Source organism: Oncorhynchus tshawytscha, linkage group LG01 (genome assembly GCF_018296145.1).
Source record: "Oncorhynchus tshawytscha isolate Ot180627B linkage group LG01, Otsh_v2.0, whole genome shotgun sequence".
NCBI classification, from domain to species: Eukaryota; Metazoa; Chordata; class Actinopteri; order Salmoniformes; family Salmonidae; genus Oncorhynchus; species Oncorhynchus tshawytscha.
Genome location: NC_056429.1, coordinates 4,355,534 through 4,378,266, shown reverse-complemented (window position 1 = coordinate 4,378,266; position 22,733 = coordinate 4,355,534). Strand labels below are relative to the sequence as shown.

General features: G+C 44.5%; 1 protein-coding gene across 5 annotated transcripts in view; it reads left to right on the top strand.

Moving 5' to 3' along the window:
• Positions 1-22,733, top strand: part of LOC112256374 (myelin regulatory factor) — a 148,742-nt gene that overhangs the window by 58,028 nt on the left and 67,981 nt on the right. For all 5 annotated transcript variants that reach the window (XM_042320353.1, XM_042320384.1, XM_042320308.1 and 2 more), the window contains exons 2-4: positions 10,699-10,789; positions 11,205-11,483; positions 13,583-13,644. In XM_042320353.1, the coding sequence (XP_042176287.1) occupies positions 10,699-10,789; positions 11,205-11,483; positions 13,583-13,644 (432 nt within the window). The remainder of the gene's footprint in view (positions 1-10,698; positions 10,790-11,204; positions 11,484-13,582; positions 13,645-22,733) is intronic.

The window sequence follows — 22,733 nt, the reverse complement described above, 5'->3', positions numbered from 1 at the left end:
TAATTTTAAAAAGTGACGTTGCGTCTTGTAAAGGGGCATTTTTCTGGATCAGACCGGTCTTCAGCAAATCACATTTTGGGTATACAATGACGGATTTAATCGGGAAAAAGACCCAATTGTGATGTTTATGTGACATATAGGAGTGCCAAGAAAGAAGCTCGTCAAAGGTAATGAATGTTTTATATTTTATTTCTGCGTTTTGGGTAGCGCCGGCTACCGCAAAATCTGTTGTTTTGTTGACAGTCTGGTATTCTGGGGGGTGTATGCTATCAGATATTAGCTTCTCATGCTTTCGCCGAAAAGCATTTTACAAATCTGACTTGGTGGCTAGATTCACAACGAGTGTAGCTTTAATTCAGTACCTTGTATGTGTGTTTTAATGAAAGTTTGAGTTTTATCGAAAACTTTCGGTGGCGCTCTAAAATATCCGCTGATTTGATCCCGCCACAGGAACATCCTCCCTAACAAGTTTTAAAAGAGCCGCTAAAACTACTAACGTTCCTATAATCCTCGGTCAAGTAAGCACTTTAATAACTCTGCCTACATGTACATATTACCTCAATTACCTCGACACCGGTGCCGCCCAGCACATTGACTCTGTAGCGGTACCCCCCCCCTGTATATAATCTCACTATTGTTATTTACTGCTGCAATTTAATAATTTGTTTTTCTCTTACTGTTTTTTTGTTGTATTTTCTTAAAACTACATTGTTGGTTAATAAGGGCTTTGTAAGTAAGCATTTCACTGTAAGGTCTTCTACATCTGTTGTATTCAGCATTTCACTGTATGGTCTACTACACCTGTTGTATTCAGCATTTCACTGTAAGGTCTACTACACCTGTTGTATTCAGCATTTCACTGTGAGGTCTACTACACCTGTTGTATTCAGCATTTCACTGTAAGGTCTACTACACCTGTTGTATTCAGCATTTCACTGTAAGGTCTACTACACCTGTTGTAATCAGCATTTCACTGTAAGGTCTACTACACCTGTTGTATTCAGCATTTCACTGTGAGGTCTACTACACCTGTTGTATTCAGCATTTCACTGTAAGGTCTACTACACCTGTTGTATTCAGCATTTCACTGTGAGGTCTACTACACCTGTTGTATTCAGCATTTCACTGTAAGGTCTACTACACCTGTTGTATTCAGCATTTCACTGTAAGGTCTACTACACCTGTTGTATTCAGCATTTCACTGTAAGGTCTACTACACCTGTTGTATTCAGCATTTCACTGTAAGGTCTACTACACCTGTTGTATTCAGCATTTCACTGTAAGGTCTACTACACCTGTTGTATTCAGCATTTCACTGTGAGGTCTACTACAACTGTTGTATTCAGCATTTCACTGTAAGGTCTACTACACCTGTTGTATTCAGCATTTCACTGTAAGGTCTACTACACCTGTTGTATTCAGCATTTCACTGTAAGGTCTACTACACCTGTTGTATTCAGCATTTCACTGTAAGGTCTACTACACCTGTTGTATTCAGCATTTCACTGTAAGGTCTACTACACCTGTTGTATTCAGCCTTTCACTGTGATGTCTACTACACCTGTTGTATTCAGCATTTCACTGTAAGGTCTACTACACCTGTTGTATTCAGCATTTCACTGTGTGGTCTACTACACCTGTTGTATTCAGCATTTCACTGTAAGGTCTACTACACCTGTTGTATTCAGCATTTCACTGTGAGGTCTACTACACCTGTTGTATTCAGCATTTCACTGTGAGTTCTACTACACCTGTTGTATTCAGCATTTCACTGTAAGGTCTACTACACCTGTTGTATTCAGCATTTCACTGTAAGGTCTACTACACCTGTTGTATTCAGCATTTCACTGTAAGGTCTACTACACCTGTTGTATTCAGCATTTCACTGTAAGGTCTACTACACCTGTTGTATTCAGCATTTCACTGTAAGGTCTACTACACCTGTTGTATTCAGCATTTCACTGTAAGGTCTACTACACCTGTTGTATTCAGCATTTCACTGTAAGGTCTACCTCACCTGTTGTATTCAGCATTTCACTGTGAGGTCTACTACACCTGTTGTATTCAGCATTTCACTGTAAGGTCTACTACACCTGTTGTATTCAGCATTTCACTGTGAGGTCTACTACACCTGTTGTATTCAGCATTTCACTGTAAGGTCTACTACACCTGTTGTATTCAGCATTTCACTGTGAGGTCTACTACACCTGTTGTATTCAGCATTTCACTGTAAGGTCTACTACACCTGTTGTATTCAGCATTTCATTGTAAGGTCTACTACACCTGTTGTATTCAGCATTTCACTGTAAGGTTCTACACCTGTTGTATTCAGCATTTCACTGTAAGGTCTACTACACCTGTTGTATTCAGCATTTCACTGTAAGGTCTACTACACCTGTTGTATTCAGCATTTCACTGTAAGGTCTACTACACCTGTTGTATTCAGCATTTCACTGTAAGGTCTACTACACCTGTTGTATTCAGCATTTCACTGTAAGGTTCTACACCTGTTGTATTCGGCGCATGTGACAAATACAATTTGATTTGATTTGAAAGTTCTACATCTATATTATTGATTGTTAGATATTACTGACAGTTACATCAGTACATATACATAAGATAAGAATTTTTTAGGTCAGAAAGAGGAGAGGCATTGTGCTGTGAGGTAGTGCTTTTGTTAGGAGAAAGGCAGTTCCATGTTGCCTTGAATTTGCTCTGGATTTGGGGACAGTGAAGAGACCCCTGGTGGCAGGTCTGGTGGGGTAAGTATGTCTGTCAGAGCTATATGATATGTAAATTGATTACACAGACAATATTGCATTTTTAACAAATTCATATTTTCTCACGAAAACAATAATTGATACAGTCAATCTCTACTCAACTTTGAGCCAAGAGAGACTGACATGCACACTGTTATATTATTGCCATAGTAGCCCCAAGCTAAGGCAGCTGTTAGCTCCAGGCTAAGGCAGTTGTTAGTCCCAGGCTAAGGCAGCTGTTAGCTCCAGGCTAAGGCAGTTGTTAGCCCCAGGCTAAGGCAGTTGTTAGCCCCAGGCTAAGGCAGTTGTTAGCCCCAGGCTAAGGCAGTTGTTAGCCCCAGGCTAAGGCAGCTGTTACCTCCAGGCTAAGGCAGTTGTTAGCCCCAGGCTAAGGCAGTTGTTAGCCCCATGCTAAGGCAGTTGTTAGCCCCAGGCTAAGGCAGTTGTTAGCCCCATGCTAAGGCAGTTGTTAGCCCCAGGCTAAGGCAGTTGTTTGCCCCAGGCTAAGGCAGTTGTTAGACCCAGGCTAAGGCAGTTGTTAACCTCTCCCATTGTCCTACACTACTAGTTAAAAATGCTTTCAAAGGGTTCTTTGGCTGTCCGCATAGGAGAGCCCTTTTTGGTTCCATGTAAAAAACGTTTGAGTTCCATGTAGAACCCTCTCTGGAGAAAGTTCCAAATAGAACCCCAAAGATTCATCCTATGCCCAAAAAAACGTTTAGGTTCTAGATAGCATCTTTTTTTAAGAGTGTACCAATAACTTTTAACCCCGAGATATCCCATCTATAACTGTTTTCACACTCTATCTTGCTCTCTTCTTTGTAAGGGAAAGGTGCCTAAGCACTGATCAGTGAGATTTTAAAAGGTGAGTGTTTTGAGACAGAGGGGGAAGAAAGAGAGAGCGAGTGAGAAAAAGAAAATAGTTTATCCAACAATAACAGATAAATTCTTGACATTCCGAAACTGAGTAGCAGCTTAATCTATCAAAGACTGGGAGAGAGGGGGAGAGTGAGAGAGAGAGAGAAAGAGAGAGAGAGAGAGAGAGAGAGACAGACATACAGAGAGAGATGATGAGAGAGAGAGAGAGAGAGAGAGAGAGAGAGAGAGACAGACAGACAGAGAGAGATGATGAGAGATAGAGAGAGGGGAGAGAGAGAGAGAGAGAGAGAGAGAGACAGACATACAGAGAGAGATGATGAGAGAGAGAGAGAGAGAGAGAGAGAGAGAGAGAGACAGACAGACAGAGAGAGATGGTGAGAGATAGAGAGAGAGAGAGAGAGAGAGAGAGAGAGAGAGAGACAGACAGAGAGAGATGGTGAGAGATAGAGAGAGAGAGAGAGAGAGAGAGACAGACAGACAGACAGACAGAGAGAGATAGTGAGAGATAGAGAGAGAGAGATGGTGAGAGGGCGAGAGATAGTTAGAGAGAGCGAGAGAGAGAGAGAGAGAGAGAGAGAGAGGGAAGGAGAGAGAGGGAAGGAGCGGTCTGGGGTTTTGTGCGTACAGAAAAAAAGTTGCTATCTAAAATCTAAAAAGGTACTTCTCCCCACAGGAGAACCCTTTGAAGAACCCCTTTTGGTTCCAGGTAGAACCCTTAATGGTTCCAGGTAGAACCATTTTGCTTCCAGGTAGAACCCTTTTGGTTCCAGGTAGAACACCCTCCACTCCCTTCTCCACCTCTTCATTCTCACACTCACTCAACCCCCCAAAAAACAAAATTGTTACCTCTTTGTGAAAATATGGGTGCGTGTGTTAATGGGGATTATGGGGTTGGATCATGTGTTTGGGATTTAGGGAGCTTTCGCTGAGAAGGGGTGAATATGCTCCCACGTCCCTGGATGGAGTGAGAGGAGGGGAGTGGGGGATGAAAGGAGGAGTGGAGGTGAGAGGGGGGGAAAGAAGAGATTAATTAGGGATGAATTATTTCACACACCAACACTGAAACCAGCACTACCTTTCAGTATACCCAGTAAACTACACAACACCCGTACTAGCTTCCAGTGTAAAGAGTCGAGGTTGCATGATGAAGGAGGAGGAGGAAAGGAGGAGAAGGTAAAGGAGGTGAAGGATGAGGAGGAGGTGAAGGAGGAGGTGAAAGAGGAGGAGGTGAAGGAGGAGGAGGTGAAAGAGGAGGTGAAGGAGGAGGAGGTGAAAGAGGAGGTGAAGAAGGAGAAGGTGAAGGAGGAGGAGGTGAAAGAGGTGAAAAAGGAGAAGGTGAAGGAGGAGGAGGTGAAGGAGGAGGTGAAGGAGGAGGAGGTGAAAGAGGAGGTGAAGGAGGAGAAGGTGAAAGAGGAGGTGAAGGAGGAGGAGGGGAAAGAGGAGGTGAAGGAGGAGGAGGAGGAGGGGAAAGAGGAGGTGAAGGAGGAGGAGGTGAAAGAGGAGGTGAAGGAGGAGAAGGTGAAGGAGGAGGAGGTGAAGGAGGAGAAGGTGAAAGAGGAGGTGAAGGAGGAGGAGGAGTTTAAGAAGGAGGAGGTATTTTGGTACGAATGAAAGTAGTAATAGTAGTATATTAGGAATATTTTTTTAAATACGACAGAAAATGAAGTGATGAAAAAGTAGGAATGCAACCCAAGTATGTCTGGGTAATTAAATTACAACCCAAGTATGTCTGGGTAATTAAATTACAACCCAATTATGTCTGGGTAATTAAATCACAACCCAATTATGTCTGGGTAATTAAATTACAACCCAATTATGTCTGGGTAATTAAATTACAACCCAAGTATGTCTGGGTAATTAAATTACAAACCAAGTATGTCTGGGTAATTAAATTACAAATCAAGTATGTCTGGGTAATTAAATTACAAACCAAGTATGCCTGGGTAATTAAATTACAAACCAAGTATGTCTGGGTAACTAAATTACAAACCAAGTATGTCTGGGTAATTAAATTACAAACCAATTATGTCTGGGTAATTAAATTACAAACCAATTATGTCTGGGTAATTAAATTACAAACCAATTATGTCTGGGTAATTAAATTACAAACCAATTATGTCTGGGTAATTAGATTACAAACCAAGTATGTCTGGGTAATTAAATTACAACCCAAGTATGTCTGGGTAATTAAATTACAAACCAAGTATGTCTGGGTAATTAAATTACAAATCAAGTATGTCTGGGTAATTAAATTACAAACCAAGTATGTCTGGGTAATTAAATTACAAACCAAGTATGTCTGGGTAACTAAATTACAAACCAAGTATGTCTGGGTAATTAAATTACAAACCAATTATGTCTGGGTAATTAAATTACAAACCAATTATGTCTGGGTAATTAAATTACAAACCAAGTATGTCTGGGTAACTAAATTACAAACCAAGTATGTCTGGGTAATTAAATTACAAACCAAGTATGTCTGGGTAATTAAATTACAAACCAATTATGTCTGGGTAATTAAATTACAAACCAATTATGTCTGGGTAATTAAATTACAAACCAAGTATGTCTGGGTAACTAAATTACAAACCAAGTATGTCTGGGTAATTAAATTACAAACCAATTATGTCTGGGTAATTAAATTACAAACCAATTATGTCTGGGTAATTAAATTACAAACCAAGTATGTCTGGGTAACTAAATTACAAACCAAGTATGTCTGGGTAATTAAATTACAAACCAATTATGTCTGGGTAATTAAATTACAAACCAAGTATGTCTGGGTAATTAAATTACAACCCAAGTATGTCTGGGTAATTAAATTACAAACCAAGTATGTCTGGGTAATTAAATTACAAACCAAGTATGTCTGGGTAATTAAATTACAAACCAAGTATGTCTGGGTAACTAAATTACAACCCAAGAGGGAGTCTGGGTAATTAATTGCACTCACAGAGTCATCTGTACCCAACCATAAAACCACCTGACAGCACCAACTCAACTCTTGGTTTCTGCACACACACACACACACACACACACACACACACACACACACACACACACACACGCACACTCTCACGTACGCACACACACACACATGCACGCATGCACACACACTCTCACGCACACACACGCACACACGCATGCACGCACGCACACTCTCACGTAAGCACACACACACATGCACGCACACACGCACTCACACTCACACACACACACACACACACACACACACACACACACACACACACACACACACACACACACACACACACACACACACACACACACACACACACACACACCATCTGGTCCCCACAGACCCAATTGTCAATTCTCCATGATGTCGTCTCGAAAGAGTAGATTTGAATCCATAATCCTGTTTGACGTCAGTTGACGTTCTGTACATTTTAAAGTTCATCAAAAGAGAAAATGTTGAATATGATGGCAGTGCCCAAACCGACTCTCTCTGTAGGTCATGATATTACCTCTCTCTCTCTGTAGGTCATGATATTACCTCTCTCTCTCTGTAGGTCATGATATTACCTCTCTCTCTCTGTAGGTCATGATAATACCTCTCTCTCTCTGTAGGTCATGATATTACCCCTCTCTCTCTGTAGGACATGATAATACCTCTCTCTCTCTGTAGGACATGATATTACCTCTCTCTCTCTGTAGGACATGATATTACCTCTCTCTCTGTAGGTCATGATATTACCCCTCTCTCTCTGTAGGACATGATATTACCTCTCTCTCTCTGTAGGACATGATATTACCTCTCTCTCTCTGTAGGACATGATATTACCTCTCTCTCTGTAGGTCATGATATTACCTCTCTCTCTCTGTAGGACATGATATTACCTCTCTCTCTCTGTAGGACATGATATTACCTCTCTCTCTCTGTAGGTCATGATATTACCTCTCTCTCTGTAGGACATGATATTACCTCTCTCTCTCTGTAGGACATGATATTACCTCTCTCTCTGTAGGACATGATATTACCTCTCTCTCTCTGTAGGACATGATATTACCTCTCTCTCTCTGTAGGACATGATATTACCTCTCTCTCTCTGTAGGACATGATATTACCTCTCTCTCTGTAGGACATGATATTACCCCTCTCTCTGTAGGTCATGATATTACCTCTCTCTCTCTGTAGGACATGATATTACCTCTCTCTCTCTGTAGGACATGATATTACCCCTCTCTCTGTAGGTCATGATATTACCTCTCTCTCTGTAGGACATGATATTACCTCTCTCTCTCTGTAGGTCATGATATTACCTCTCTCTCTCTGTAGGACATGATATTACCTCTCTCTCTCTGTAGGACATGATATTACCTCTCTCTCTCTCTGTAGGACATGATATTACCCCTCTCTCTGTAGGTCATGATATTACCTCTCTCTCTGTAGGACATGATATTACCTCTCTCTCTCTGTAGGACATGATATTACCTCTCTCTCTCTGTAGGACATGATATTACCTCTCTCTCTGTAGGACATGATATTACCCCTCTCTCTGTAGGACATGATATTACCTCTCTCTCTGTAGGACATGATATTACCTCTCTCTCTGTAGGACATGATATTACTCTCTCTCTGTAGGACATGATATTACCTCTCTCTGTAGGACATGATATTACCTCTCTCTGTAGGACATGATATTACCTCTCTCTCTCTGTAGGACATGATATTACCTCTCTCTCTCTGTAGGACATGATATTACCTCTCTCTGTAGGTCATGATATTACCTCTCTCTCTCTGTAGGACATGATATTACCTCTCTCTCTCTGTAGGACATGATATTACCTCTCTCTCTCTGTAGGACATGATATTACCTCTCTCTCTCTGTAGGACATGATATTACCTCTCTCTCTCTGTAGGACATGATATTACCTCTCTCTCTCTGTAGGACATGATATTACCTCTCTCTCTCTGTAGGACATGATATTACCTCTCTCTCTGTAGGACATGATATTACCCCTCTCTCTGTAGGTCATGATATTACCTCTCTCTCTGTAGGACATGATATTACCTCTCTCTCTCTGTAGGACATGATATTACCTCTCTCTCTCTGTAGGACATGATATTACCTCTCTCTCTCTGTAGGTCATGATATTACCTCTCTCTCTCTGTAGGACATGATATTACCTCTCTCTCTGTAGGTCATGATATTACCTCTCTCTCTCTCTGTAGGTCATGATATTACCTCTCAATTCAATTCAATTCAAGCCAAATACAAAGTGAATATATAAAGTGAAAAACAACAAAAATTAACAGTAAACATTACACATACAGAAGTTTCAAAACAGTAAAGACATTACAAATGTCATATTATATATATATTTACAGTGTTTTAACAATGTACAAATGGTTAAAGGACACAAGATAAAATAAATAAGCATAAATATGGGTTGTATTTACAATGGTGTTTGTTCTTCACTGGTTGCCCTTTTCTCGTGGCAACAGGTCACAAATCTTGCTGCTGTGATGGCACACTGTGGAATTTCACCCAATAGATATGGGAGTTTTTCAAAATTGGATTTGTTTTCGAATTCTTTGTGGATCTGTGTAATCTGAGGGAAATATGTCTCTCTAATATGGTCATACATTGGGCAGGAGGTTAGGAAGTGCAGCTCAGTTTCCACCTCATTTTGTGGGCAGTGAGCACATAGCCTGTCTTCTCTTGAGAGCCATGTCTGCCTACGGCGGCCTTTCTCAATAGCAAGGCTATGCTCACTGAGTCTGTACAGAGTCAAAGCTTTCCTTAATTTTGGGTCAGTCACAGTGGTCAGGTATTCTGCCGCTGTGTACTCTCTGTGTAGGGCCAAATAGCATTCTAGTTTGCTCTGTTTTTTTGTTAATTCTTTCCAATGTGTTAAGTAGTGATCTTTTTGTTTTCTCAGGATTTGGTTGGGTCTAATTGTGCTGCTGTCCTGGGGCTCTGTAGTGTGTGTTTGTGTTTGTGAACAGAGCCCCAGGACCAGCTTGCTTAGGGGACTCTTCTCCAGGTTCATCTCTCTGTAGGTGATGGCTTTGTTATGGAAGGTTTGTGAATCGCTTCCTTTTAGGTGGTTGTAGAATTTAACAGCTCTTTTCTGGATTTTGATAAATAGTGGGTATCGGCCTAATTCTGCTCTGCATGCATTATTTGGTGTTCTACGTTGTACACGGAGGATATTTTTGCAGAATTCTGCGTGCAGAGTCTCAATTTGGTGTTTGTCCCATTTTGTGAAGTCTTGGTTGGTGAGCGGACCCCAGACCTCACAACCATAAAGGGCAATGGGCTCTATGACTGATTCAAGTATTTTTAGCCAAATCCTAATTGGTATGTTGAAATTTATGTTTCTTTTGATGGCATAGAATGCCCTTCTTGCCTTGTCTCTCAGATCGTTCACAGCTTTGTGGAAGTTACCTGTGGTGCTGATGTTTAGGTCAAGGTATGTATAGTTTTTGTGTGCTCTAGGGCAACAGTGTCTAGATGGAATTTGTATTTGTGGTCCTGGTGACTGGACCTTTTTGGAACACCATTATTTTGGTCTTACTGAGATTTACTGTCAGGGCCCAGGTCTGACAGAATCTGTGCATAAGATCTAGGTGCTGCTGTAGGCCCTCCTTGGTTGGTGACAGAAGCACCAGATCATCAGCAAACAGCAGACATTTGACTTCGGATTCTAGCAGGGGAGGCCGGGTGCTGCAGACTTTTCTAGTGCCCTCGCCAATTCGTTGATATATATGTTGAAGAGGGTGGGGCTTAAGCTGCATCCCTGTCTAACCCCACGACCCTGTGTGAAGAAATGTGTGTGTTTTTTGCCAATTTTAACCGCACACTTGTTGTTTGTGTACATGGATTTTATAATGTCGTATGTTTTACCCCCAACACCACTTTCCATCAGTTTGTATAGCAGACCCTCATGCCAGATTGAGTCGAAGGCTTTTTTGAAATCAACAAAGCATGAGAAGACTTTGCCTTTGTTTTGGTTTGTTTGGTTGTCAATTAGGGTGTGCAGGGTGAATACATGGTCTGTTGTACGGTAATTTGGCTCTCTCTCTCTGTAGGTCATGATATTACCAGCTCCTTGGAGCCAGCGAACATTGACACCAGTATCCTGGAGGACTACATCGGTAAGGAGGACGACAGCACTGACATGTGAGTGACTCAGAGCGATAGCCAGATCAAATGACAGTAACGTGCTTCAGGTCGTCCCCTCCACGTGTCAGTCCGCTTTTCTCTTTCTTCAGTTTATTTTCTTATGAATATGACCCTGTTCCCAGATCAGTTGTTCTGTATTTTGTACCTTAACCATAGGAGTTGTCAACAGCCCAAACAGCTTATAAATACGACCCAACAACAACTTTTTCTAACCAGGGTCATCTTCTTTTGGCACCAAACAGATAAAAGAACTACCTGGACTTCAACAATTTGTTCTTAATTAACTGACTAACCTAGTTAAATAAAGGTTCAATTAATTTAAATAAACAACAACAAAAACATAACATAACATTTCCAACAGAACTGATAATAACGAAACACAACTGTATCTTTTGTCTCTGTGTTTTTCCAGCTGTTTCTCTGAGGTCCACAGCGGTGCCCCAGGGGCTAACTCCTACTCGTTAACCCAGGCCGGAGTCTCCTCCGCTGGGAGTCTATTGTGTGGCGTGAGCTCCCCTATCTCCCTACGTCAAGGAAACCCCCAGCCCCACCAGACACCCTATCCCCCACCCCCTCCTCTGGGCCTGCTGAGACACAACAACTACCCTTGCCTGGGGCAACAGCACCACCAGCAGAACCAGAACCAGCAGCACCACATCAAGCCTGAACACAGAGGAAACTACGCACCTGGGTGAGTTGACTGGGTCAGAGAGGAGATGTGTAAGGGACTGGGAGGAGATGTGTAAGGGACTGGGTCAGGGAGGAGATTTGTAAGGGACTGGGTCAGGGAGGAGATGTGTAAGGGACTGGGTCAGAGAGGAGATGTGTAAGGGACTGGGTCAGGGAGGAGATGTGTAAAGGATTGGGTCAGGGAGGAGATGTGTAAAGGACTGAGTCAGGGAGGAGATGTGTAAGGGACTGGGAGGAGATGTGTAAGGGACTGGGAGGAGATGTGTAAGGGACTGGGTCAGGGAGGAGATGTGTAAAGGATTGGGTCAGGGAGGAGATGTGTAAGGGACTGGGTCAGGGAGGAGATGTGTAAGGGACTGGGTCAGGGAGGAGATGTGTAAGGGACTGGGTCAGGGAGGAGATGTGTAAGGGACTGCGTCAGGGAGGAGATGTGTAAGGGACTGGGTCAGGGAGGAGATGTGTAAGGGACTGGGTCAGGGAGGAGATGTGTAAGGGACTGGGTCAAGGAGGAGATGTGTAAGGGACTGGGTCAGGGAGGAGATGTGTAAGGGACTGGGTCAGGGAGGAGATGTGTAAGGGACTGGGTCAGGGAGGAGATGTGTAAGGGACTGGGTCAAGGAGGAGATGTGTAAGGGACTGGGTCAGGGAGGAGATGTGTAAGGGACTGGGTCAGGGAGGAGATGTGTAAGGGACTGGGTCAGGGAGGAGATGTGTAAGGGACTGGGTCAAGGAGGAGATGTGTAAGGGACTGGGTCAGGGAGGAGATGTGTAAGGGACTGGGTCAGGGAGGAGATGTGTAAGGGACTGGGTCAGGGAGGAGATGTGTAAGGGACTGGGTCAGGGAGGAGATGTGTAAGGGACTGGGTCAAGGAGGAGATGTGTAAGGGACTGGGTCAGGGAGGAGATGTGTAAGGGACTGGGTCAGGGAGGAGATGTGTAAGGGTCAGGGATGAGATGTGTAAAGGACTGGGTCAGGGAGGAGAGTTTTCATTTACGTCTTGTTGAGTTGTCAACTGACGTGAAGTCAACGTGAAATCAACAACAACAACTAAATGTCATTGGATTTAGGTTTAATAAAGTTGGGTGTAAATAAATACAAAAAATGATCTTACGTATGATAACTTTTTAAAAGTTCAGAGTTCAGAGTTCAGTTCCGTTTTGTAATCAGTGCTTGATTAAATCCACTAAACCAGCGAAGACCGGAGGGAGGGTGATATCAGAAACGAGTCATATTACAGAAACCACACGGACAGGATAGACTCAATGGGAAATAACTTGTAATCAGTCGCAAACTAACTGGAGAACATATCACTGTTTTCTCCTTATGAAAAAAAACAGAACTATCATTTTCGAAGAAAAAACATGTCAAATCTTAGAGACGTTCATCCTCAAACAGCTTAGTTTAGTTTAGTTTTCCTTAGTTTAAACAATAACGACGAGATTTCCCCGGTCGCTGTTTCTGTCAAAAACAAAAGTAAGCTGATGGGGGGGGAAATGAGAAATGTTAACCTCTCAAATTCATAGACAGAATTATAGATACAAAGCTTGACCATCCGTGATATAAATATTATAGTTTTAAACCATGAGCTGTATAGTGTTTATTTACATTGACTTTGTTTACAAACATTGGAGTTTAAACCATTTTATATTTTGGGTTCTGATGGGGGTACGACAGTTGAACTAAACTCATGAGGCATTTATAAGTTATATTCTTCAACAATCAATTTACATATCAACAATCAAGGTACATATCATTAATTTATAAGTATGAACAAACGGATGTAGCCACCTCAGATTGCCCCTTTAAAGGGAAATTCCACTCAAAAGCTATCTTGTGAATGTTTATTTCATTACTGTTTGGAACAGTCCCAACATGGGGTTTTTTGCATGTCAGAAATCAAGTCTTCAAGATCTAGAACTTTCTAAAAACAGAACGTGTCACAGTAGGATGCGCTTCGTACAGCACTGTGACCCTTTCTGTATTTTAGAAAGTTCTAGATCTTGAAAAGTTATAGTAGATTAAGTGTTTCCTCAATAAAGCAAGCTATCAACAAAGTGTGTGCTTTATCCCAACCTTGTGAATATTTCTGGATGTTCCAGGAGCCTCCCAGAGTCCCCCCCAGACTCCAGTTCTGAGCCGTACTCCCCTCAGCAGGTCAATGGTAAGTCCCCTGACTCGCCCCTGCCTCTCCTCTCTCTCTCTCGCCCCTGCCTTTCTCCTGCCTCGAACACAAAATAGTCAACAGAAAAAAAGACTGCCAAAAAGAGTCAATTAATAGAGAGAGAGAGAGAGAGAGAGAGAGAGAGAGAGAGAGAGAGAGAACTAGAGCGAAAACAAGAGATACAGAAATGTTTGGTGACTCTAGACTCAGTCAGAAAGGGAGTTAGTTAGTCAGGAAGTGTTTGGTGACTCTAGACTCAGTCAGAAAGGGAGTTAGTTAGTCAGGAAGTGTTTGGTGACTCAGTCAGACAGGGAGTTAGTTAGTCAGGAAGTGTTTGGTGACTCAGTCAGACAGGGAGTTAGTTAGTCAGGAAGTGTTTGGTGACTCAGTCAGACAGGGAGTTAGTTAGTCAGGAAGTGTTTGGTGACTCTAGACTCAGTCAGACAGGTAGTTAGTTAGTCAGGAAGTGTTTGGTGACTCTAGACTCAGTCAGACAGGTAGTTAGTTAGTCAGGAAGTGTTTGGTGACTCAGTCAGACAGGGAGTTAGTTAGTCAGGAAGTGTTTGGTGACTCAGTCAGACAGGGAGTTAGTTAGTCAGGAAGTGTTTGGTGACTCAGTCAGACAGGGAGTTAGTTAGTCAGGAAGTGTTTGGTGACTCAGTCAGACAGGGAGTTAGTTAGTCAGGAAGTGTTTGGTGACTCAGTCAGACAGGGAGTTAGTTAGTCAGGAAGTGTTTGGTGACTCTAGACTCAGTCAGACAGGTAGTTAGTTAGTCAGGAAGTGTTTGGTGACTCAGTCAGACAGGGAGTTAGTTAGTCAGGAAGTGTTTGGTGACTCAGTCAGACAGGGAGTTAGTTAGTCAGGAAGTGTTTGGTGACTCTAGACTCAGTCAGACAGGGAGTTAGTTAGTCAGGAAGTGTTTGGTGACTCTAGACTCATCGGAGGACTACGATGTGTCAGATCCCTGGTAAAACAGGGAGTTAGTTAGTCAGGAAGTGTTTGGTGACTCTAGACTCATCGGAGGACTACGATGTGTCAGATCCCTGGTAAAACAGGGAGTTAGTTAGTCAGGAAGTGTTTGGTGACTCAGTCAGACAGGGAGTTAGTTAGTCAGGAAGTGTTTGGTGTCTCTAGACTCAGTCAGACAGGGAGTTAGTTAGTCAGGAAGTGTTTGGTGACTCAGTCAGACAGGGAGTTAGTTAGTCAGGAAGTGTTTGGTGACTCTAGACTCAGTCAGACAGGTAGTTAGTTAGTCAGGAAGTGTTTGGTGACTCAGTCAGACAGGGAGTTAGTTAGTCAGGAAGTGTTTGGTGTCTCTAGACTCATCGGAGGACTACGATGTGTCAGATCCCTGGTAAAACAGGGAGTTAGTTAGTCAGGAAGTGTTTGGTGACTCTAGACTCATCGGAGGACTACGATGTGTCAGATCCCTGGTAAAACAGGGAGTTAGTTAGTCAGGAAGTGTTTGGTGACTCTAGACTCATCGGAGGACTACGATGTGTCAGATCCCTGGTAAAACAGGGAGTTAGTTAGTCAGGAAGTGTTTGGTGACTCTAGACTCAGTCAGACAGGGAGTTAGTTAGTCAGGAAGTGTTTGGTGACTCTAGACTCATCGGAGGACTACGATGTGTCAGATCCCTGGTAAAACAGGGAGTTAGTTAGTCAGGAAGTGTTTGGTGACTCTAGACTCAGTCAGACAGGGAGTTAGTTAGTCAGGAAGTGTTTGGTGACTCTAGACTCATCGGAGGACTACGATGTGTCAGATCCCTGGTAAAACAGGGAGTTAGTTAGTCAGGAAGTGTTTGGTGAGTCTAGACTCATCAGAGGACTACGATGTGTCAGATCCCTGGTAAAACAGGGAGTTAGTTAGTCAGGAAGTGTTTGGTGACTCTAGACTCATCAGAGGACTACGATGTGTCAGATCCCTGGTAAAACAGGGAGTTAATTAGTCAGGAAGTGTTTGGTGACTCAGTCAGACAGGGAGTTAGTTAGACAGGAAGTGTTTGGTGACTCTAGACTCATCGGAGGACTACGATGTGTCAGATCCCTGGTAAAACAGGGAGTTAGTTAGTCAGGAAGTGTTTGGTGACTCTAGACTCATCGGAGGACTACGATGTGTCAGATCCCTGGTAAAACAGGGAGTTAGTTAGTCAGGAAGTGTTTGGTGACTCTAGACTCATCGGAGGACTACGATGTGTCAGATCCCTGGTAAAACAGGGAGTTAGTTAGTCAGGAAGTGTTTGGTGACTCTAGACTCATCGGAGGACTACGATGTGTCAGATCCCTGGTAAAACAGGGAGTTAGTTAGTCAGGAAGTGTTTGGTGACTCAGTCAGACAGGGAGTTAGTTAGTCAGGAAGTGTTTGGTGACTCTAGACTCATCGGAGGACTACGATGTGTCAGATCCCTGGTACAACAGGGAGTTAGTTAGTCAGGAAGTGTTTGGTGACTCTAGACTCATCGGAGGACTACGATGTGTCAGATCCCTGGTAAAACAGGGAGTTAGTTAGTCAGGAAGTGTTTGGTGACTCAGTCAGACAGGGAGTTAGTTAGTCAGGAAGTGTTTGGTGACTCTAGACTCATCGGAGGACTACGATGTGTCAGATCCCTGGTACAACAGGGAGTGGAGCCGGAGAAATAGACTGATGAATCAGTGTCTCTACACAGGTAGGTGTGTAGTATATACTTACAGACGGAAATGCTGTCCCAAATGGCGCCCTATTCCCTATATAGTGCACTACTTTTGAACAGGGCCACTGGAGACCATAGGGCTCTGTTTGAAATTAGTGCACTATGTAGGGAATAGGGCGCCATTTGGGACAGTGCATAGTTGTGCAGCATAGTTGTGCGGTATGTCTCTCCACAGGTTAAATAGGTGTGTTGTAGACTCATACGGTCCGTCCGTCCGTCTCTCTCTGCCGTGCTTCTGTTCAGATCAATAGATGTTACTGATCTCTTCTGGTCATTTGAATGGAAGAACAAGAGTTAGACAAAATTGAGTTAATAAGTTGGTGTAAATCAATACATTCTTTTCAGAGAAAATCTCCTGTGTCATTTATTGTTTTAAACTTTATCCAATTTATCTGGAGACGAAATTTTATCATATAACTTAAATACATTAAATGTTTTTGGGTTTTTTTCGCTCTGTGGAAAATCGTGTTTGATATGGAATCTAGATTCTAAAATCTGCTTTCTTAAATACCTGATGGAACTGTGAAATGTTGTCATAATAACATTTCTCACTGAAATTCTAGGTATATTTCTGAATTCCAATACACGTTGTAGTAGGCTATACAAACTCACAATGTAGCCTGCATACGTCAACACAATGTACTCACGTCCACCTGTGTTGGTCTTTCCCATCAGTGAGAAAGTGCGGGAAGGTCTTATCTGATTGGCTGAGCTCCAGGAAGGAACAATGGAAAGTACCATTAGCCTAAGGTGGAGGGAACCTGGACTGATAACACACTAGATGAGGAATTAAATATAATATGACAATATTGGATATAGATCTTAGTGATGGGACGGTTGACTAGATGGGAAGGTTGAACAGATTTCAAGGTTGACCAGGTGGGAATGTTGACCAGATTTGAAGGTTGACCATATTTGAAGGTTGACCAGATGGGAAGGTTGACCAGATGGGAAGGTTGACCAGATGGGAATGTTGACCAGATTTGAAGGTTGACCATATTTGAAGGTTGACCAGATGGGAAGGTTGACCAGATCTGAAGGTTGACCAGATGGGAAGGTTGACCAGATTTGAAGGTTGACCAGATTTGAAGGTTGACCAGATCTGAAGGTTGACCAGATATTTGAAGGTTGACCAGATGAAGGTTGACCTGAAGGTTGACCAGATCTGAAGATCTGAAGGTTGACCAGGTTGACCAGATTTGAAGGTTGACCAGATTTGAAGGTTGACCAGATCTGAAGGTTGACCAGGTGGGAAGGTTGACCAGATTTGAAGGTTGACCAGATTTGAAGGTTGACCAGATCTGAAGGTTGACCAGATGGGAACGTTGACCAGATTTGAAGGTTGACCAGATTTGAAGGTTGACCAGATTTGAAGGTTGACCAGATGGGAAGGTTGACCAGATTTGAAGGTTGACCAGATGGGAAAGTTGACCAGATTTTAAAGGTTGACCAGATTTGAAGGTTGACCAGATCTGAAGGTTGACCAGATGGGAAGGTTGACCAGATGGGAAGGTTGACCAGATTTGAAGGTTGACCAGATGTGAAGGTTGACCAGATGGGAAGGTTGACCAGATTGGAAGGTTGACCAGATTTGAAGGTTGACCAGATGGGAAGGTTGACCAGATGGGAAGGTTGACCAGATTGGAAGGTTGACCAGATTTGAAGGTTGACCAGATGGGAAGGTTGACCAGATGGGAAGGTTGACCAGATTTGAAGGTTGACCAGATGGGAAGGTTGACCAGATTTTGACCAAAGGTTGACCAGATTTGAAGGTTGACCAGATTTGAAGGTTGACCAGATGGGAAGGTTGACCAGATTTGAAGGTTGACCAGATGGACCAGAAAGTTGACCAGATTTGGGAAGGTTGACCAGATTTGAGATGACCAGATTGAAGGTTGACCAGATGAAGGTTTGGGAAGGTTGACCAGATTTGGGAAGGTTGACCAGATGGGAAGGTTGACCAGATTTGAAGGGGAAGGTTGACCAGATTTGAAGGTTGACCAGAGATTGACCAGATTTGAAGGTTGACCAGATGTTGGAAGGTTGACCAGATTTGAAGGTTGACCAGATGAAGGTTGACCAGGTTGACCAGATTTGAAGTTGACCAGATTTGAAGGTTGACCAGATGGGATGGGGTTGACCAGATGGGAAGGTTGACCAGATTTGAAGGTTGACCAGATGGGAAGGTTGAATGAAGGTTGACCAGATGGGATTGACCAGATTTTAAAATTTGGTTGACCAGATTTGAAGGTTGACCAGATGGGAAGGTTGCCAGATTTGACGGTTGACCAGATTTGAAGGTTGACCAGATGGGAAGGTTGACCAGATTTGAAGGTTGACCAGATTTGAAGGTTGACCAGATGGAAAGGTTGACCAGATGGAAAGGTTGACCAGATGGGGGGGTTGACCAGATGGAATGGTTGACCAGATTTGAAGGTTGACCAGATGGAAAGGTTGACCAGATGGAAAGGTTGACCAGATGGGGGGGTTGACCAGATGGAATGGTTGACCAGATGGGAAGTTTGACCAGATGGGAAGCTTCACACAGCAAATATAACACACTCTGTGTCATCAGAGGTCAAAGTTTTCTGGCAAAAAGATTGTTTTGCAACCTGGGCCTTTAATAATCAGGACATGTTATATTCCAAGCTATTATAGCTATTGTCAGAACATACCTTGAAACATTTAAAACTGGAATAACAATGGAACAGATTAAACGCCTTAACATGTTCCTTCCTGTCTTCCTGTCTTCCTGTCTTCCTCCCTGTCTTCCTGTCTTCTGTCTTCCTCCCTGTCTTCCTGTCTTCCTGCCTGTCTTCCTGTCTTCCTTCCTGTCTTCCTGTCTTCCTTCCTGTCTTCCTCCCTGTCTTCCTGTCTTCCTGTCTTCCTTCCTGTCTTCCTGTCTTCTGTCTTCCTCCCTGTCTTCCTGTCTTCCTTCCTGTCTTCCTCCCTGTCTTCCTGTCTTCCTGTCTTCCTTCCTGTCTTCCTGTCTTCTGTCTTCCTTCCTGTCTTCCTCCCTGTCTTCCTGTCTTCCTGTCTTCCTTCCTGTCTTCCTCTCTTCCTCCCTGTCTTCCTGTCTTCCTGTCTTCCTCCCTGTCTTCTTGTCTTCCTCCCTATCTTCCTGTCTTCCTCCCTGTCTTCTTGTCTTCCTCCCTATCTTCCTGTCTTCCTTCCTGTCTTCCTGTCTTCCTGTCTTCCTTCCTGTCTTCCTGCCTGTATTCCTGTCTTCCTTCCTGTCTTTCTGTCTTCCTCCCTGTCTTCCTGTCTTCCTGTCTTCCTGCCTGTATCCCTGTCTTCCTTCCTGTCTTCCTGTCTTCCTCCCTGTCTTTCTGTGTTTCTGTCTTCCTCCCTGTCTTCCTCCCTGTCTTCCTGTCTTCCTTCCTGTCTTCCTGTCTTCCTGCCTGTATTCCTGTCTTCATCCCTGCCTTCCTGTCTTCCTCCCTGTCTTTCTGTGTTTCTGTCTTCATCCCTGTCTTCCTGTCTTCCTGCCTGTATTCTTCCTGCCTGTGAAGACTCCTGTCTTCATCCCTGTCTTCATCCCTGTCTTCCTCCCTGTCTTCCAGTCTTCCTTCCGGTCTTCCTTCCTCCCTGTCTTTCTGTCTTCACCCTGTCTTCCTCCCTGTCTTCATCCCTGTCTTCATCCCTGTCTTCATCCCTGTCTTCATCCCTGTCTTCCTCCCTGTCTTCCTCCCTGTCTTCCTCCCTGTCTTCCAGTCTTCCTCCCTGTCTTCCTGTCTTCCTCCCTGTCTTCCTCCCTGTCTTCCTCCCTGTCTTCCTGTCTTCATCCCTGTCTTCCTGTCTTCATCCCTGTCTTCCTTCCTGTCTTCATCCCTGTCTTCTTGTCTTCCTTCCTGTCTTCCTTCCTTCCTGTTTTCCTCCCTGTCTTCCTCCCTGTCTTCCTGTCTTCATCCCTGTCTTCATCGCTGTCTTCGTCCCTGTCTTCATCCCTGTCTTCCAGTCTTCTTTCCTGTCTTCCTTCCTCCCTGTCTTCATCCCTGTCTTCATCCCTGTCTTCATCCCTGTCTTCATCCCTGTCTTCCTGTCTTCTTCCCTGTCTTCCTTCCTGTCTTCCTCCCTGTCTTCATCCCTGTCTTCCTCCCTGTCTTCCTCCCAGTCTTCATCCCTGTCTTCCTCCCTGTCTTCCTCCCTGTCTTCCTCCCTGTCTTCCTGTCTTCATTCCTGTCTTCCTTCCTGTCTTCATCCCTGTCTTCCTCCCTATCTTCATCCCTGTCTTCCTCCCTGTCTTCATCCCTGTCATCCTCGCTGTCTTCCTCCCTGTCTTCCTGTCTTCATCCCTGTCTTCCTCCCTGTCTTCCTTCCTGTCTTCATCCCTGTCTTCCTCCCTGTCTTCCTCCCTGTCTTCATCCCTGTCTTCCTCCCTGTCTTCCTCCCTGTCTTCATCCCTGTCTTCCTCCCTGTCTTCCTCCCTGTCTTCCTCCCTGTCTTCCAGTCTTCATCCCTGTCTTCCTCCCTGTCTTCCTCCCTGTCTTCCTGTCTTCATCCCTGTCTTCCTGTCTTCATCCCTGTCTTCCTGTCTTCCTCCCCGCCTTCATCCCTGTCTTCCTTCCTGCTTTCATCCCTGTCTTCCTTCCTATCTTCATCCCTGTCTTCCTTCCTTCCTGTCTTCCTCCCTGTCTTCCTCCCTGTCTCCCTGTCTTCATCCCTGTCTTCATCCCTGTCTTCATCCCTGTCTTCCTCCCTGTCTTCATCCCTGTCTTCCTCCCTGTCTTCATCCCTGTCTTCATCCCTGTCTTCATCCCTGTCTTCCTGTCTTCATCCCTGTCTTCCTCCCTGTCTTCCTCCCTGTCTTCATCCCTGTCTTCCTCCCTGTCTTCCTCCCTGTCTTCCAGTCTTCCTCCCTGTCTTCCTCCCTGTCTTCCTCCCTGTCTTCCTGTCTTCATCCCTGTCTTCATCCCTGTCTTCCTCCCTGTCTTCATCCCTGTCTTCCTCCCTGTCTTCCTCCCTGTCTCCCTGTCTTCATCCCTGTCTTCATCCCTGTCTTCATCCCTGTCTTCCTCCCTGTCTTCATCCCTGTCTTCCTCCCTGTCTTCATCCCTGTCTTCATCCCTGTCTTCATCCCTGTCTTCATCCCTGTCTTCCTGTCTTCATCCCTGTCTTCCTCCCTGTCTTCCTCCCTGTCTTCATCCCTGTCTTCCTCCCTGTCTTCCTCCCTGTCTTCCAGTCTTCATCCCTGTCTTCCTCCCTGTCTTCCAGTCTTCCTCCCTGTCTTTCTGTCTTCACCCTGTCTTCCTCCCTGTCTTCATCCCTGTCTTCATCCCTGTCTTCATCCCTGTCTTCATCCCTGTCTTCCTCCCTGTCTTCCTCCCTGTCTTCCTCCCTGTCTTCCAGTCTTCCTCCCTGTCTTCCAGTCTTCCTCCCTGTCTTCCTCCCTGTCTTCCTCCCTGTCTTCCTGTCTTCATCCCTGTCTTCCTGTCTTCATCCCTGTCTTCCTTCCTGTCTTCATCCCTGTCTTCTTGTCTTCCTTCCTGTCTTCCTTCCTTCCTGTTTTCCTCCCTGTCTTCCTCCCTGTCTTCCTGTCTTCATCCCTGTCTTCATCGCTGTCTTCGTCCCTGTCTTCATCCCTGTCTTCCAGTCTTCTTTCCTGTCTTCCTTCCTCCCTGTCTTCATCCCTGTCTTCATCCCTGTCTTCATCCCTGTCTTCATCCCTGTCTTCCTGTCTTCTTCCCTGTCTTCCTTCCTGTCTTCCTCCCTGTCTTCATCCCTGTCTTCCTCCCTGTCTTCCTCCCAGTCTTCATCCCTGTCTTCCTCCCTGTCTTCCTCCCTGTCTTCCTGTCTTCATTCCTGTCTTCCTTCCTGTCTTCATCCCTGTCTTCCTCCCTATCTTCATCCCTGTCTTCCTCCCTGTCTTCATCCCTGTCATCCTCGCTGTCTTCCTCCCTGTCTTCCTGTCTTCATCCCTGTCTTCCTCCCTGTCTTCCTTCCTGTCTTCATCCCTGTCTTCCTCCCTGTCTTCCTCCCTGTCTTCATCCCTGTCTTCCTCCCTGTCTTCCTCCCTGTCTTCATCCCTGTCTTCCTCCCTGTCTTCCTCCCTGTCTTCCTCCCTGTCTTCCAGTCTTCATCCCTGTCTTCCTCCCTGTCTTCCTGTCTTCATCCCTGTCTTCCTGTCTTCATCCCTGTCTTCCTGTCTTCACCCCTGTCTTCCTGTCTTCACCCCTGTCTTCCTGTCTTCATCCCTGTCTTCCTGTCTTCATCCCTGTCTTCCTGTCTTCCTCCCTGTCTTCCTGTCTTCCTTCCTGCCTTCATCCCTGTCTTCCTTCCTGTCTTCATCCCTGTCTTCCTGTCTTCCTTCCTGTCTTCCTTCCTGTCTTCATTCCTTCCTGTCTTCCTCCCTGTCTTCCTCCCTGTCTTCCTGTCTGTCTCCCTGTCTGTCTTCCTGT